This window comes from Schistocerca gregaria, chromosome X, assembly GCF_023897955.1.
Source record: "Schistocerca gregaria isolate iqSchGreg1 chromosome X, iqSchGreg1.2, whole genome shotgun sequence".
Lineage (NCBI taxonomy): Eukaryota > Metazoa > Arthropoda > Insecta > Orthoptera > Acrididae > Schistocerca > Schistocerca gregaria.
In genome coordinates this window covers 514,149,816-514,164,117 of record NC_064931.1, presented here as the reverse complement: position 1 = coordinate 514,164,117, position 14,302 = coordinate 514,149,816, and the positions used below count along the sequence as shown (strand labels likewise).

Here is a 14,302-nt window from a genome sequence, read left to right as displayed (position 1 = left end):
TGTCAACACCTGCTTTCTTTGAGATTGGAATTATTATATTCTTCTTGAATTCTGAGGATATTTCGCCTGCATTATACATCTTGCTCACTAGATGATAGAGTTTTGTTAGGCTGTCAGTAGTACTAACGGAATGTTGTCTACTACTGGGGCCTCATTTCGACATAGGTCTTTCAATGCTTGGTCAAACTCTTCACGCAGTATCATATCTCCTATTTCATCTTCATCTACATTCTCTTCAATTCCCATAATATTGTCCTCAAGAACATCAACCTTGTATAGAACTTCTATATACTCCTTCCACCTTTCTGCTTTCCCTTCTTTGCTTAGAACTGGGTTTCCATCTGAGCTCTTGATATTCATACAAGTGGTTTTCTTTTCTCCAAAGGTCTCTAATTTTCCTGTAGTCAGTATCTATCTTACCCCTAGTGATATGCACCTCTACATCCTTACATTTGTCCTCTGGCCATACCTGCTTAGCCATTCTGCACTTCCTGTTGATCTCATTTTTGAGACGTTTGTATACCTTTTCACCTGCTTCATTTATTGCATTTTATATTTTCTCCTTTCATCAATTAAATTCAATATTTCTTCTGTTACCCCAGGATTTCTACTAGCTCCCGTCTTTTTACCTACTTGATCCTCTGCAGCCTTCACTACTACATCTCTCAAAGCTACCCATTCTTCTCCTACTGTGTTTCTTTCCCCCATTCTTGTCAATCGTTCCCTAATGCTCTCCCTGAAACTCTCTACAACCTTCTTTCAGTTTATCCAGGTGCCATCTCCTTAAATTCCCACGTTTTTGCAGTTTCTTCAGTTATAATCTATAGTTTATAATCAATAGATTGTGGTCAGAGTCCACATCTGCCCCTGGAAATGTCTTACAATTTAAAACCTGGTTCCCGAATCTCTGTCTTACCATTATATAATCTATCTGAAACCTTCCAGTATCTCCAGGCTTCTTCCATGTATACAGCCTTCTTTTATGATTCTTGAACCAAGTGTTAGCTATGATTAAGTTGTGTTCTGTGCAAAATTCTACCAGGCGGCTTCCTCTTTCATTCCTTACTCCCATTCCATATTCACCTACTATGTTTCCTTCTCTTCCTTTTCCTACTATTGACTTCCAGTCACCCATGACTATTAAATTTTCGTCTCCCATCACTACCTGAATAATTTATTTTATCTCATCATACATTTCATGAATCTCTTCGTCATCTGTGGAGCTAGTTGACATATAAACTTGTACTATTGTTGTAGGCATGGGCTTCGTGTCTATCTTGGCCACAATAATGCGTTCACTATGTTGTTTGTAGTAGCTTACCCAAACTCCTATTTTTTTATTCATTATTGAACCTACTCCTACATTACGCCTATTTGATTTTGTGTTTATAACCCTGTATTCACCTGACCAAAAGTCTTGTTCCTTCTGCCACCAAACTTCACTAATTCCCACTTTAACCTATCCATTTCCCTTTTTAAATTTTCTAACCTACTTGCCCGATTAAGGGACCTGACATTCCATGTTTTGATCAGTAGAACGCCTGTTTCTTTCTCCTGACAACAACATCCTCCTGAGTAGTTCCCACCCGGAGATCCGAATGGGGGACTATTTTACATCCGGAATATTTTACCCAAGAGGACGTCTTCATCATTTAACCATACAGTAAAGCTGCATGCCATTGGAAAAAATTGCGGCTGTAGTTTCCCCTTGCTTTCAGCTGTTTGCAGTACCAAAATGGCAAGGACGTTTTGGTTAGCGTTACAATCCCAGATCAGTCAATCATCCAGACTGTTGCCCCTGCAACTACTGAAAAGGCTGCTGCCCCTCGTCTAGAACCACACGGCTGTCTCACCTCTCAACAGATACCCTTCTGTTATGGTTGCACCTACGGTACGGCTATCTGTGTCGCTGAGGCATGCAAGCCTCCCCACCAACGGCAAGGTACATGGTTCATGAAGGGGCTTATAATAGTGTATTGAATGCATCGGGACTTAAATAGTTGTACGGTTTGTACAGATTTCTGAATTATACACATTCCGCTTTGATCTAGTTTTACTGTATATTGGTGTACACTTTTGCATGTACTATTCTGTATCACAACAAATTATGTTTTGTGTCCCAGATTGATGATGTGGATCATTTTAAACAAGATCTTCACATTTGTAAAAGATTGTTTTTTTTTAATGTTTTTTTTTATTTCTTATTCTATTGAAGCCGAATGACCATTTGCACTTTCCATTTTATGACATTGTTTAGTAGCCATCAGCACTATCTAAAAGGTATGACAGCTGGTTTATATTTTTGTTTAGCAATAAGAAACAGATAGGGACTGTGTTTGTTGTGTGCCCACACATTGTTAGTTAGTTTGTGTCTAGAAACAGCTAGAACTGTGGTGGTGATGGTCAACAGGCTTCAGTATACTGTTGTAAGCTGCAGTGATGTTTGGGCACCAGTGATGAAAGTTAAGGCACCTCTGGTGCCTCTGGACTCTACTGGCAACCCCAGTGCCACTGCACCTCCAGATGCGAAACATCTGACAAGTTTTTAATCTCTGGAGGGAAAATTGCAGACAGTGGTGGCTTCGCAACTCTTTGGGTGGAAGACAAATGTGAGAACATATCTGGGTGAACACAGAATGCCTTGTTTGTTGAGCCAATGGCCGATTTTACTGGACAATCACAAAGGGTGGGTTTGTTAATCACTGGGAGTTCTAACAAGGGAGCCCTTGAGGGAAATGGCAAGCAGGTCCTGAAAGAAAGATAATGCGATCTCTGTTTGCTTGCCAAGGTATAGAGGAATTCTGCCACCTGCTGTTGAACGCAGTGGGTGAAAACAGCAGCAAATAGTATCTCATGTCAGCACAAATGACACTTGCTGCCTAGGTTCTGAGATATCCTCAGTTACTTTATATGGTTGGATTAATTGGTGAAGACAGCTAGCTTCGTCTATGGGATGGAATGCAGCACACTGTTTGTAGAATTGTACACAGAAACATTTACAGTTTTTACTTTGGAGCCAAGCTGAAGATCTAAGCCAGAGACTCATTCAATTCTGTGTCAATCCTGCCCCCCCACCCACCCACCCACCCACCCACCCACCGGATACAAAATTCTCAATCTCCACTGTTGGAGGAGAATTGGGAAGTGGCTACTTGGGTAGTAGAGTACATGTGCCATGCATATAGAGTTTTTCAAGTTGGAGGAAGCCCTTCTGAGGGTCAGTGTTGATATGCAGGCCGAAAATGAAAAGTTCAGCAACTTTACAGTACTTTTGTTCTTACAGATTGGAAATATGCTGGAGGAGCATCCATGGTAAGGTCCCAGAAGTAGTATTGCTTATTAAACATAATAATGCTCACCTAGTGTTAAGAACAGAAAGCTGACCGAAATTAGAAGCAAATAACAACAGAAGTCTACATCCAAATTGGACCGTATATTGCGGGGGAAGGACAGGTGCCAATGATGGTGATGTATTTGTTGCCATAAAGAATTCGAAAATATCTTGTGAGATTACAACATAATCCAAATGTGAAATAATCTGGCTAAAGGTAAGCATCAAGGGTGGGTTAAACATAGTAATTGGATACTTTTAGAGACCACCTTCCTCAGGAATGCTTGGAGAATATTGTAAGTATGTGCTGACCAAGGTTGCAAGGGATGATAAAAGACCCACCTTGGTACAAAAGCTGTGTGGAAAATTAATAGGGAAGCAGAGAGATTTTCATCACAGATTTAAATAAAATCAAAGTCCAGTTGACAAACAAAAGTTGGATGAAGCCGAAATAATCGTAAGGAGAACAGCACTAGAAATGTTCATTGAGTTTGAAAGCATATTTTGTCAACCTAAGAAGGATTGGTCTTACGTAAAGTCAGTAAACAGATCAAACTCGTCCATTAATTGCACATTGGCCATAATGGCGCTGAAACGGAAGATGACAGAGAGAAGGCCGAAATACTTAATTTGTTATTCAGAAAATGTTTTACTGCAGAAGATCATAATATGGTTGCTCCTTTAAATCATTGCACGAATACTCAGATGGCAGATATTGAGGCAAGTTATTGTGGAATAGAAAATTAGTTAAATTTCTAAATAGCGGAAAGGAATATGGACCAGATGAGATACCTGTCAGAACCTATATACATTGTGCAAAAGAAATTGCTCCCTTTCAAACAGTAGTTGATCATAGTCACTATGACACTGAAGGGTACCGCATAAGTGGGGAAAAAGCACAGGTCATTCAGGAGTTCCAGACGGGTCACTGAACTGAAGCACATAATTATAGGTATCTATTAATGATTTCATTCTGTTGCAGACTTATGCAACTCGTTGTGTGCTCACCAATTACATATGTTTGGAGAACAAAAACCTCCTCTGCAAAAACCAAGAGTGATTCCGTAAACAAATTTTGGAAAACACAGCTCTCTGTTCATTCATGAATTCCAAAGCATTACAGATAAAAGCAACCAAGGTGACATCATGTTCCATGACTTTGAGAAGGCATTTGATATAGTTCTGCACTGTCATTCAGTAAGCAGAATATTAGCTTACTGACTATTGAACCAGATTTGTGTATGGACTTTCTATTATTATTATACATTATTTTGAATAAAATTATTGTGGGTATTGGGCAATGTCATTATAGTGTCATGTAATTACAGTGATGTGACCCACTACCCAAAATTATTTTATTCAAAATGACACTGTCCATTGGAGCCTGTGAACTTATTCTTAATGGGACGAAATCAACAAATGTAAAAGTAATTTATAGAATACCCCAAGGAGATGTTACAGGACCATTACTTTTTATATTTACATAAATGATCTAGTGGATAACATCAGAAACTCCATGAGGATTTCTGCAAATGATGATGTTGCATATAAGAAGATTATAATGCCAGAAGACTGTACAGAAATGCAGGAAGACCTCCGGAGGATGAATGACTGATGCAGGTACTGGCAGTTGACTATGAACATAAATAAATGTTAACATACAGGGTACAAAAAGGTACAGCCAAACTTTCAGGAAACATTCCTCACACACATAGAAAGAAAATATGTTATGTGGACATATGTCTGGAAACGCTTACTTTCCGTGTTAGAGCTCATTTTATTACTTCTCTTCAAATCACATTAATCATGGAATGGAAACACACAGCAACAGAATGTACCAGCGTGACTTCAAACACTTTGTTACAGGAAATATTCAAAATGTCTTCCATTAGTAAGGATACATGCATCCACCCTCTGTCGCATGGAATCCCTGATGCGCTGATGCAGCCCTGGAGAATGGCATATTTTATCACAGCCGTCCACAATACGAGCACGAAGAGTCTCTACATTTGGTACCGGGGTTGTGTAGACAAGAGCTTTCAAATGCCCACATAAATGAAAGTCAAGAGGGTTGAGGTCAGGAGAGCATGGAGGCCATGGAATTGGTCCACCTCTACCGATCCATCGGTCACTGACTCTGTTGTTGAGAAGCGTACGAACACTTTGACTGAAGTGTGCAAGAGCTCCATCATGCATGAACCACATGTTGTGTCATATTTGTAAAGGCACGTGTTCTAGCAGCACAGGTAGAGTATCCCGTATGAAATCATGATAACGTGCTCGATTGAGCGTAGGTGGAAGAACATGGGGCCCAATCAAGACATCACAAACAATGCCTTCCCAAACGTTCACAGAAAATCTGTGTTGATGACGTGATTGCACAACTGCGTGCGGATTCTTATCAGCCCACACATGTTGATTGTGAAAATTTACAATTTGAATCGAGGAAGTACAGTACATACTGACGAAACTAAAATGAGGTCTAACACGGAAATTAAGCATTTCTGGACACATGTCCACATAACATCTTTTCTTTATTTGTGTGTGAGGAATGTTTCCTGAAAGTCTGGCCATGCCTTTTTGTAACACCCTGTATTGTGTGTAAATAGGTGAAGAGATCCACTACTGTTCAATTATGCCAATGGGGGGAAATCACATTTGAATAATTTTTTTTATCAAAATGATGCGGAATGAGTCAGTTTGCGGGACATGTCTACATGAATAGCATTAACATTAATGAACACATTGTGGGGGGGGGGGGGGGGGGCAGTAAACCGTACATTGCTTTTCCTTTTCGTATGTCACATTTTGCTAATAGTGGATAGGCATTGCAATGTAGGTTATTTTACGTGCATCATCCATCCACATATGTCTTAGGTAAGAGAACCTTTTACAGGTAGTAGCAGCAGTAACTTTTGGAACCCACACCTTTTTTAATAGAATCTGCATTGGAAATTGCTTGATTCTTAATCTTAGCAGGATGAGGTAGTATAGCCTTCACATAAACTTCACAACCTACTTCAGAGCAGACAGATATAAGTGCATGGGCTACCTTTTTGAAACCAGAGCCATAAACCATACTGATTGGTCTAATTTCTTCGCAGCACATGAGTACCACTGAATCACAAATAGCACACTTTTTGGTTGCGGTGACGTAACACTGACATTGTTCTTTGCTCTGTTTTTGTTTTATGGAACATTCATGTTTTCTCATGGTGGATGTATGGAATAAACAAGAATACAACCATTTTGTTTGTACTGGACAAATTTTGTAAATTTTGCATCTGCAGCTTGGACTACAGCGTCAAACTTTCTTCCAGACATCACTCTTTCTCTTCTGTAGCACATTTGCTATTATTTACATTGCATCACTTAATTTTTGTTTTACATTCTGTACAGTCTCACAAAACACAGTTTCATTGGAGGCCATCTGGCTCCTAAGAGATGGCCATTTTCGCCCTGTAGGAGCTACATGACAACAGCAAGATTGTGCACTCAGCTTCCCTATTACATCATGGCTAGTCTTATTCTCATGCATGCTTCACTAAGAAGTTATGAGTCGATGAGTCGGAAGTGTGTGCAACACTACCAGTCTCAGTCTTGTCATACTAGTGGAACTATAGCGGGAAGGAGAGACGCCAATATAGAGCGCCATAACAGTGGCGCCTTGATTTCTAATGTATGCAACCCTCAACATTGAACCTGTGCTACCTCCGTTTCTGATCTCTATTGTGGATGTTTCTGAGCTTACGGAAAAAATGAATCTGTGGTTGATCTATATAGCTCATACACACGACAGCGTCCCAGTGTCCTGGATTACATGGGTATGCCACAATTGTCTCGTGAAATGACTATGAGACTATTAGAGAAGTTTATCAGTAGTCATTCTTTCTGTGCACCATTTGCAAATGAAACAGGGAAAGGGTAAAGTATTAGTAATACCAGAGGTACCATCCACCACATGTAAATGGAGATGTAGGTATACTATAGAAACAGGAAGCAGACTAATATCTCTGACATACAATTTAACAATAAGTGCTGATGTCTGTCAACATTAATTTTAAGTTGCTTCAAATTTTATCACAATTTTATTAAGCACATTTAAAGAAAAGTCAGTTCCACTGGAATTGTTTCTTAAATTAACAGTAGTTATACTCATAATTTAATGAGGTTACTAATTTTCCAGAAACTTCTGCAACAGTGAAGCTCCCTCTCTGCCTGGCACTTCAGATCCACTACTATCTTATGAAGCATGAAGAAGAACAGATTAAACAACAGCAGGATGTTATGATTAAAGAAGGTGCAGTTCTCAAAATATGGTTATTGTATTAAATTTACATATATCACTTTACAGCTATTGTTAAAGTGTGCTGCTCATACATTTAAAAACTTCATTTCACCTAATGTTAATTGTGGCAGCATAATACATGTTAAGAAACTTAGATTCTATTGATTTGCATTTGTCATTGTAGAGCACTCCTGATCATGGAAAATGTGTTTCTATCTTAAAGGATTGTTAAGAAATGGGAGCCATCAGATTCTATCTGAAAGAAATAGGTGTGTGAGAGTTGACAGAGGTTTTAACAGTTTCAGGACTATGGCTTCCAATGAGAATTAACAATATCATTTACTGACTGTTGAAATGAAATTCATATTTTCAGACTTAAATTACTATTTAGCAAACAGTCAGTGTCATAATTATTAGCCACATTAGAAAATGCAGCTACCAATTGTGATTTCAAGATATTTCTTTGAAATGCCATTTCAAGCAGGCACTGGAGTAATGTACATGCTTGTCTCACAACACTCCAGTAATTGGAGTGCATGTGTTAATGTAATTATGTAATTGTATTCTTGCATAGCAAAGACTTCTTAAGAATACTTGTAGTTATTAGGGAAGTTACCGGCACTTGTGCTCTATAAATATCAATATGTTACATTTTAACAGAATACATTTTATTTTCTGGTAAGAAAATATCATCGTGTTTTAAATGGGGATACTGTACATCATGGTGATACCAGTGATGGATATTTTAAAATTACTGCATCATCTGAGAATCTTGTTACACATTTTAGTGAAACTGCATACATATCATAAAATTTTAAAATATATCTTCTGTAGTGATGTCGTGTGTGTGGGGTGTGGGTGTGTCGAGAGAGAGAGAGAGAGAGAGAGAGAGAGAGAGAGAGAGAGAGAGAGAGAGAGAGTAATGGTTGTTTCACACATGCATTAGAATTAGAATTATATTTGCATAAAATATAAACTATGAACTATATTTTTGAAAGTCACACAAACTGATCCTAAAGCAAAGATAATAGACCTTCAAAAATGCGAGAAATGATACATTAATATTTATTCCATCTGTTTTATAGATGAGGAACTTGCAAGGAAAATACAAGAAAGCTATGGAAGGCGTTCTAAAGATGAAAAGGTCCCAGATCTTCGAGAAATTATGGATATGGAGATGGCATTGGCGTTGTATAAAGCTGACCAGGTACATTAGTTCAAACTGCAGTCACAACACTAGCTGCTAATGAAAGTGTTCTGAATTTTGATATGCTTTGTGGTTCCAAAAGGTTGGATGTTGTTTTAGTGGCTTTAAAAATTTGGCTCCCTACACATTTGATCCAGTAATTTCATTTCAGCTGTTCAGTAAATATATGCGATGTTTATAATTGCTGAAACATATTTTTCCCATTAAGAAATACGTGTAGTAGTAGTAGTAGTAGTAGTAGTAGTAGTAGTAGTAGTGGTGGTGGTGGTGGTGGTGGTGGTGGTGGTGGTGGTGGTAGAGAAATGAATTTGAGCAAAATGTGTGGCTTCTTGAGGCCATCTCTGGTGAAGGATTTGTTGAGCAATGGATCTGAAAGGGTGGAGTGTGTGGGGGAGAGGTTGTAAAGAGTTTGCTGCAGATGGGTAAAGGAGAGGGGGAGGGGTAAGAGAGAGCATTAGGAAATTAGGAATGTGGATCTAGCAAAAGAGAGAAGTAGTCAGTGCGATACCACAGGGCAGTGATGAATGACAAACTTATATCAAGTGCAAAGTTGAAAATAATAATCTGTGCCAGACAGCTACACATGTGCTATTAATGAGTGATTTGAGAAGCAGAAATATATTAGATGAACAAATAGATGTAAGTGCTGCCAAAATATAACTGAGATGAGAAATTCAGGTTTACTTTGTATTCCGTAAATGTGTTGAAGCAGAGGCGGTTTGGATAATTTGAATATGGCTTGACAGATTTCATTCCGCATCCATGTCAGCCTGAGACTGAGGCACCCAACTGCCCCCAGCCCCCACCTCCTCCCTGCCACTTGACTCACACTCACACTCTCACTGCCACTGTCACTCTCACAGTCTCACTGCCACTGTCACTCTCATTTTGTCTCACTCTCACTTCCTACCCTGTCCGACCCCCACCCCCCTCCAAATCTCATTGCCAACCCATAAGTAGTTTATATACAACTCATTTTAGTACTAGAAATCTATATTAAAACCACAGAGATAAGGTTAAGGAGAATAGTATATCAAGAGCTGCCTAGAAAGAAAATTGTGTGCTGCAGTTGATAGAATTTATGAGCTGCACCCCAAAAGGTTATGAACAGATGTGTTTGAAAATTGTTAATCAAAGCTTGAAACTACATCAAGGTCAATAGCTCATTGCAAGGTGTTAACCAAAGAGCAAAATAATGTTATGAAACAAGGATATAACTGATTATGGTGCAGAAGGATGATTGTGGATAAAAATGGTATAAAATTGTACTAGATGTAAATAAAATGCAAAAAGCTTCTTTATTAAGGAAATTCTGAAAACACTTATTACTTACCATTGTACACATATCTAAAACACCATAAAAATGGTTGTTCAGTGTATGTTTTACATTCATTTGTTACATTAAGGTGATCTAATGATATGAAATTTATTGAATGTATTGTAATACATAAAATTGATTATAATTTTTCTTGAAATTCTTTTACAAAACAAGAAATTGGAAATTAATAGCATGCACATACCATTTATTTTTCAGACATTTTCTCATCATGAAACAAAGGAAACATTGGCGATAAAGTTATCTAAAAAAATTTTATGTGAAATGTTCCCAACATTCCGTAAAGAGGCAATTCTCGATGTATTCAGTTCTACGGGTAACTCTTTTGATAACACACTGGCTGTACTTATAGCTTCCACGAGTGAAGAAGAAGCAAAGGTTGCAATGAGCCCAGAAGCTCTTTCTGAACATCGTAGCCAATTGATAGAAGCTGCAGAAGAAACTGTGAAGGTGAGTGCTGTTGGATCTTAAATTTTTAGTTCAGAAGGGTCAACTGTTTTCAACTTACAATTCTCATATGCTATAACAAAGATGTTCAGAAGCTTTTGCTACTTTATTTTTTGTATTTAGAGTATTAAAGTTTTCTGTGTGAAGTTGTGTCCGAAAAAAGTTTGTTTCCTTTTTGATCTGTTGTAAGTAAGTAGTGTAAAACTCATTATCCTGTGTGCTGACTAAATGTAAGCGCCACGTAAAGAATTATTATTTGCCATTTGGCAGTAATGGTTATCTGTGAATATTATAATAAAGGTAATATGTGTAGTCCACAACCAGTAACACTTTTTATTAGTTATTAATGGTGTAACATTAATTTATTTGCAACATGTTTTGAGGTACTTGTGCTCATCTTCAGGAATCAAAGCTTATTTACTGAATGGAAATGATCCTTACAAATGCACGACTTCTTTGTATCATTATGCAATGTGGCCAAGGTCATCCTTTGTCATAAAAGGATTGTTGGCACTTGGAATTCTAAATGTGTTTGCATCTGTACTGTGGAAAAGATCTGTCTGTGCCTATCCAATAATAATGGCTTTTAGGAATTCAGAGATCATAAAAGGAACAGGAAGGGACCCCCATAACCCATAATGCACATGTTTTGTGGTTTCTTTTTGAGTTTGTTTCCAACAGGACAACTAATTTGTTTATTAAGAAGACTTTGTATTTTCCATCCTGGAATACAAGTAGCAGAGAATGACATTTTAAATGTCACCAATAATTTTAGTTCAAGCAAGCATTGACTAAAAAATTTGTGGAGGGAATTCTGATCTGCCCATTAGTGAACAGCTGGCAGAAGACTCATATTTGTCAAGTACATACATACTTTGAAAACTGAAGTCAACTTAAGCAAGAAATAATGCATATTTAGTGGACTTATAATTGTTATCTGTTAATGTAAACATAGATGAAAAGCACAGCTGCTGGAAGTCCGCTCACGACAATATTTGTAACATACGTTGCTCCTTTTTCAAAGTAGCATATTTCATTAGCCTACATAAGTGATTTAACATTGTTACTTTAGTGTTTTACTATAGTTGAGACAGCTACTCTATGTAATGTACACGAGAACAGTTGAAAATTTCTGGAAACAGAAGATATTAGTCAATGAGAAGTCCAATCTTAGCAAAACTGTAGCCTGTAAGTTCAGTGGCACATAGCGAGTTCTTGATTACCCCAAAAATATTCATTGAGCAGATAGATGGACCAAGGATAACAATGTGATGTACATTGATAGATTACTATGTCAGGGTGAAGAAGATAGGCATCTATGTTCAGCATTGACTACACATATTCAGTGCTAGCCCATCATGGGTGTGCTGTAGCTGGCCTATCTCTGACGGGCCGATCACTGTCAACTCAGCCCTTCTTCAGCCCATGAGGTTGCGTCGCAGGCCCACCTGTCACATCAAAATATTCCTTGTTATTATGCTGTGGTTGAATGAACTGATTAATACAAACACAATGTCTCATCCTCATCAGTGAAGGATATCCCTGAGAGAGTACAACATCTCTGCTCATCATTGTTGCCAATAAACATGATGATATGGGCTGGTTGTAATGGCCATACATTTTATGCAAGTACTGCAGTTTGACATGAATTTTTTTTTTCACTAAAATTATTTCCTTTATAGATGTGTTCCTTATGCAGAAGGTGTCAGATGATGGTTAGTTTGTTGATAGCACTTGCATTGATTGCAATGAGGATCACTACAAATGATTAACAAGCTGCTTGACTATTGGCAATAAGTATTTAAACCTTTTTTATGGATGCCAACACACTTTTTATTATGAGAGCCATCCTTGTGGAATGTGTGCCATTCATATTCACTATCACTATGAATAAGTCTCACACACACACACACACACACACACACACACACACACACACACACACACAATACATCCGTATTGTGTACAGCATGTGCCCGCATGATGTAAGTCCATGCACTTACTGCCTACTTGCCTCTTTCTGTCAGGTCATTTTGGAATATTTATTCACTATATATAGTTCATAACTTGTAAGAAGTTTCCACCTACCATAAGCATAAAATTTGTAGGCATGCAAATAGAAGGGGCAGTCAATGTGAAATTCTGAAATTACAACTTTATAACAAATTCACTTGGAAGGGGTAAACTATTGAACTGCTGAAGCACCTAATTAAATATTTGTGTTGTGAATGTTTTGTACATAGGTGATGCAATTTTTTTAAAAAAAAGCTGATATACCTTGCTTACCTTAATTCTATAGTGTCGTCACCACCACCACCACCACCACCACCACCACCCAACAACAACAACAACAACCACCAGCATTTGACATCCAATGCTAGACAAAGGCCACCTCTAGAATTTTTTATTCTTGAGTGACTCCCACTCATGTTATCTAATGTTATGTACCTAATTCCTATTAGGCTATTGTCCCGGTCTTCCCTTATCTCTTTGCGTATAGCAAAGAACTTTTTTGGGCCCTCTTGGCCATGTGACTCATTAATTTGTATCTCATTTTGATGATTATTATTATCCTGCCTTTGACTCCAATCTGTTTCCTGGCCAATTTGTTTGTTCCATTTATTGCTTGCCAAATTCATCTTCTATTTGTTCTTGACAAATTATATGAATTTATGACTTCGTGCCATATCTGCTGTCAAATTCAAACTGTCCCATTGAAGACTTGTACTTTTAGTTTTTGTCATACTTTCACATTAATATCCTCCACTATCATGTTGTTGTGGGATTTTACTGTCAGTTGCCAGTTCTGTAACTCATCACAGAGGTGTTCTACCTCCTCATAAGGGTGGTTGTCATGCTCACATAAAAGGCCATGCAGAAGTTACACCTGCATAGGTATATGAGGTGACTGCTTTCGTAGGAGGCCCTGCCTGTGATACATAGGATAGACCTGTGATAGGACTGGAATAGGGTGTTCAGGGTGTTTCTGTAGGAGAGGTCTTTCACAGGGGTTTTCCAGGGGGATACAACCAATGTGCCATGGATTGTGAGTATGTGTGGCATAAAGGTGAGCTAGGATGTTTCATAGATAGGGTAGGTGGCAAAATATAGTGCATGGTGAAATGCAGGCAAATACCAAGATAAAAATGTGATTATGTTATTCCACTATGGGGTGATATTGCGTAAAGAGAGTTTGAGGTGGTTGCTACTTTATATCTAGTTTGTTGACATGATTGGATAATTAGGGGAACATATGGGTATTCATGGGAGATCACTAGTGACGTGCCATACACTTGTGGCCAGACCATATGGTTGACATTTTTGGCATGGAATAGATTTCCACTATAAAAGAGAGGATACTCTTGACGGTTAATGGGTTCATATGGGTAGAGGTTTTCATGGAACCATTGGAGAGGCAGAAGTCATTATTGTCCAGAAACGTTCCACTCTTGGCTAAGAGGGACCATGTGAAAGAGATAGAAGGGACAGTGTCCACTATAGCCTCATTACTATCAGTTTCTCCCTGCAAAGTATTGTTTGCCGTCCACATTTCAAAGCACTAAACATGCAATTCAGTGTCTTTATAATACCACAATATTAATATTTATACCTAAAGTGTAGTGACCATTATTTTAAAAAGTAGAAAATAATAATTAGAGCAAAAATTTCAGTTAAAAGAGGATTACAAAAGCA

General features: G+C 38.1%; 1 protein-coding gene across 4 annotated transcripts in view; it reads left to right on the top strand.

The window, feature by feature from the left end:
- LOC126299520 (uncharacterized) overlaps positions 1 to 14,302 on the top strand; it is a 181,504-nt gene that overhangs the window by 74,563 nt on the left and 92,639 nt on the right. For all 4 annotated transcript variants that reach the window (XM_049991489.1, XM_049991490.1, XM_049991487.1 and 1 more), the window contains 3 exons: positions 7,518 to 7,631; positions 8,705 to 8,826; positions 10,361 to 10,612. In XM_049991489.1, the coding sequence (XP_049847446.1) occupies positions 7,518 to 7,631; positions 8,705 to 8,826; positions 10,361 to 10,612 (488 nt within the window). The remainder of the gene's footprint in view (positions 1 to 7,517; positions 7,632 to 8,704; positions 8,827 to 10,360; positions 10,613 to 14,302) is intronic.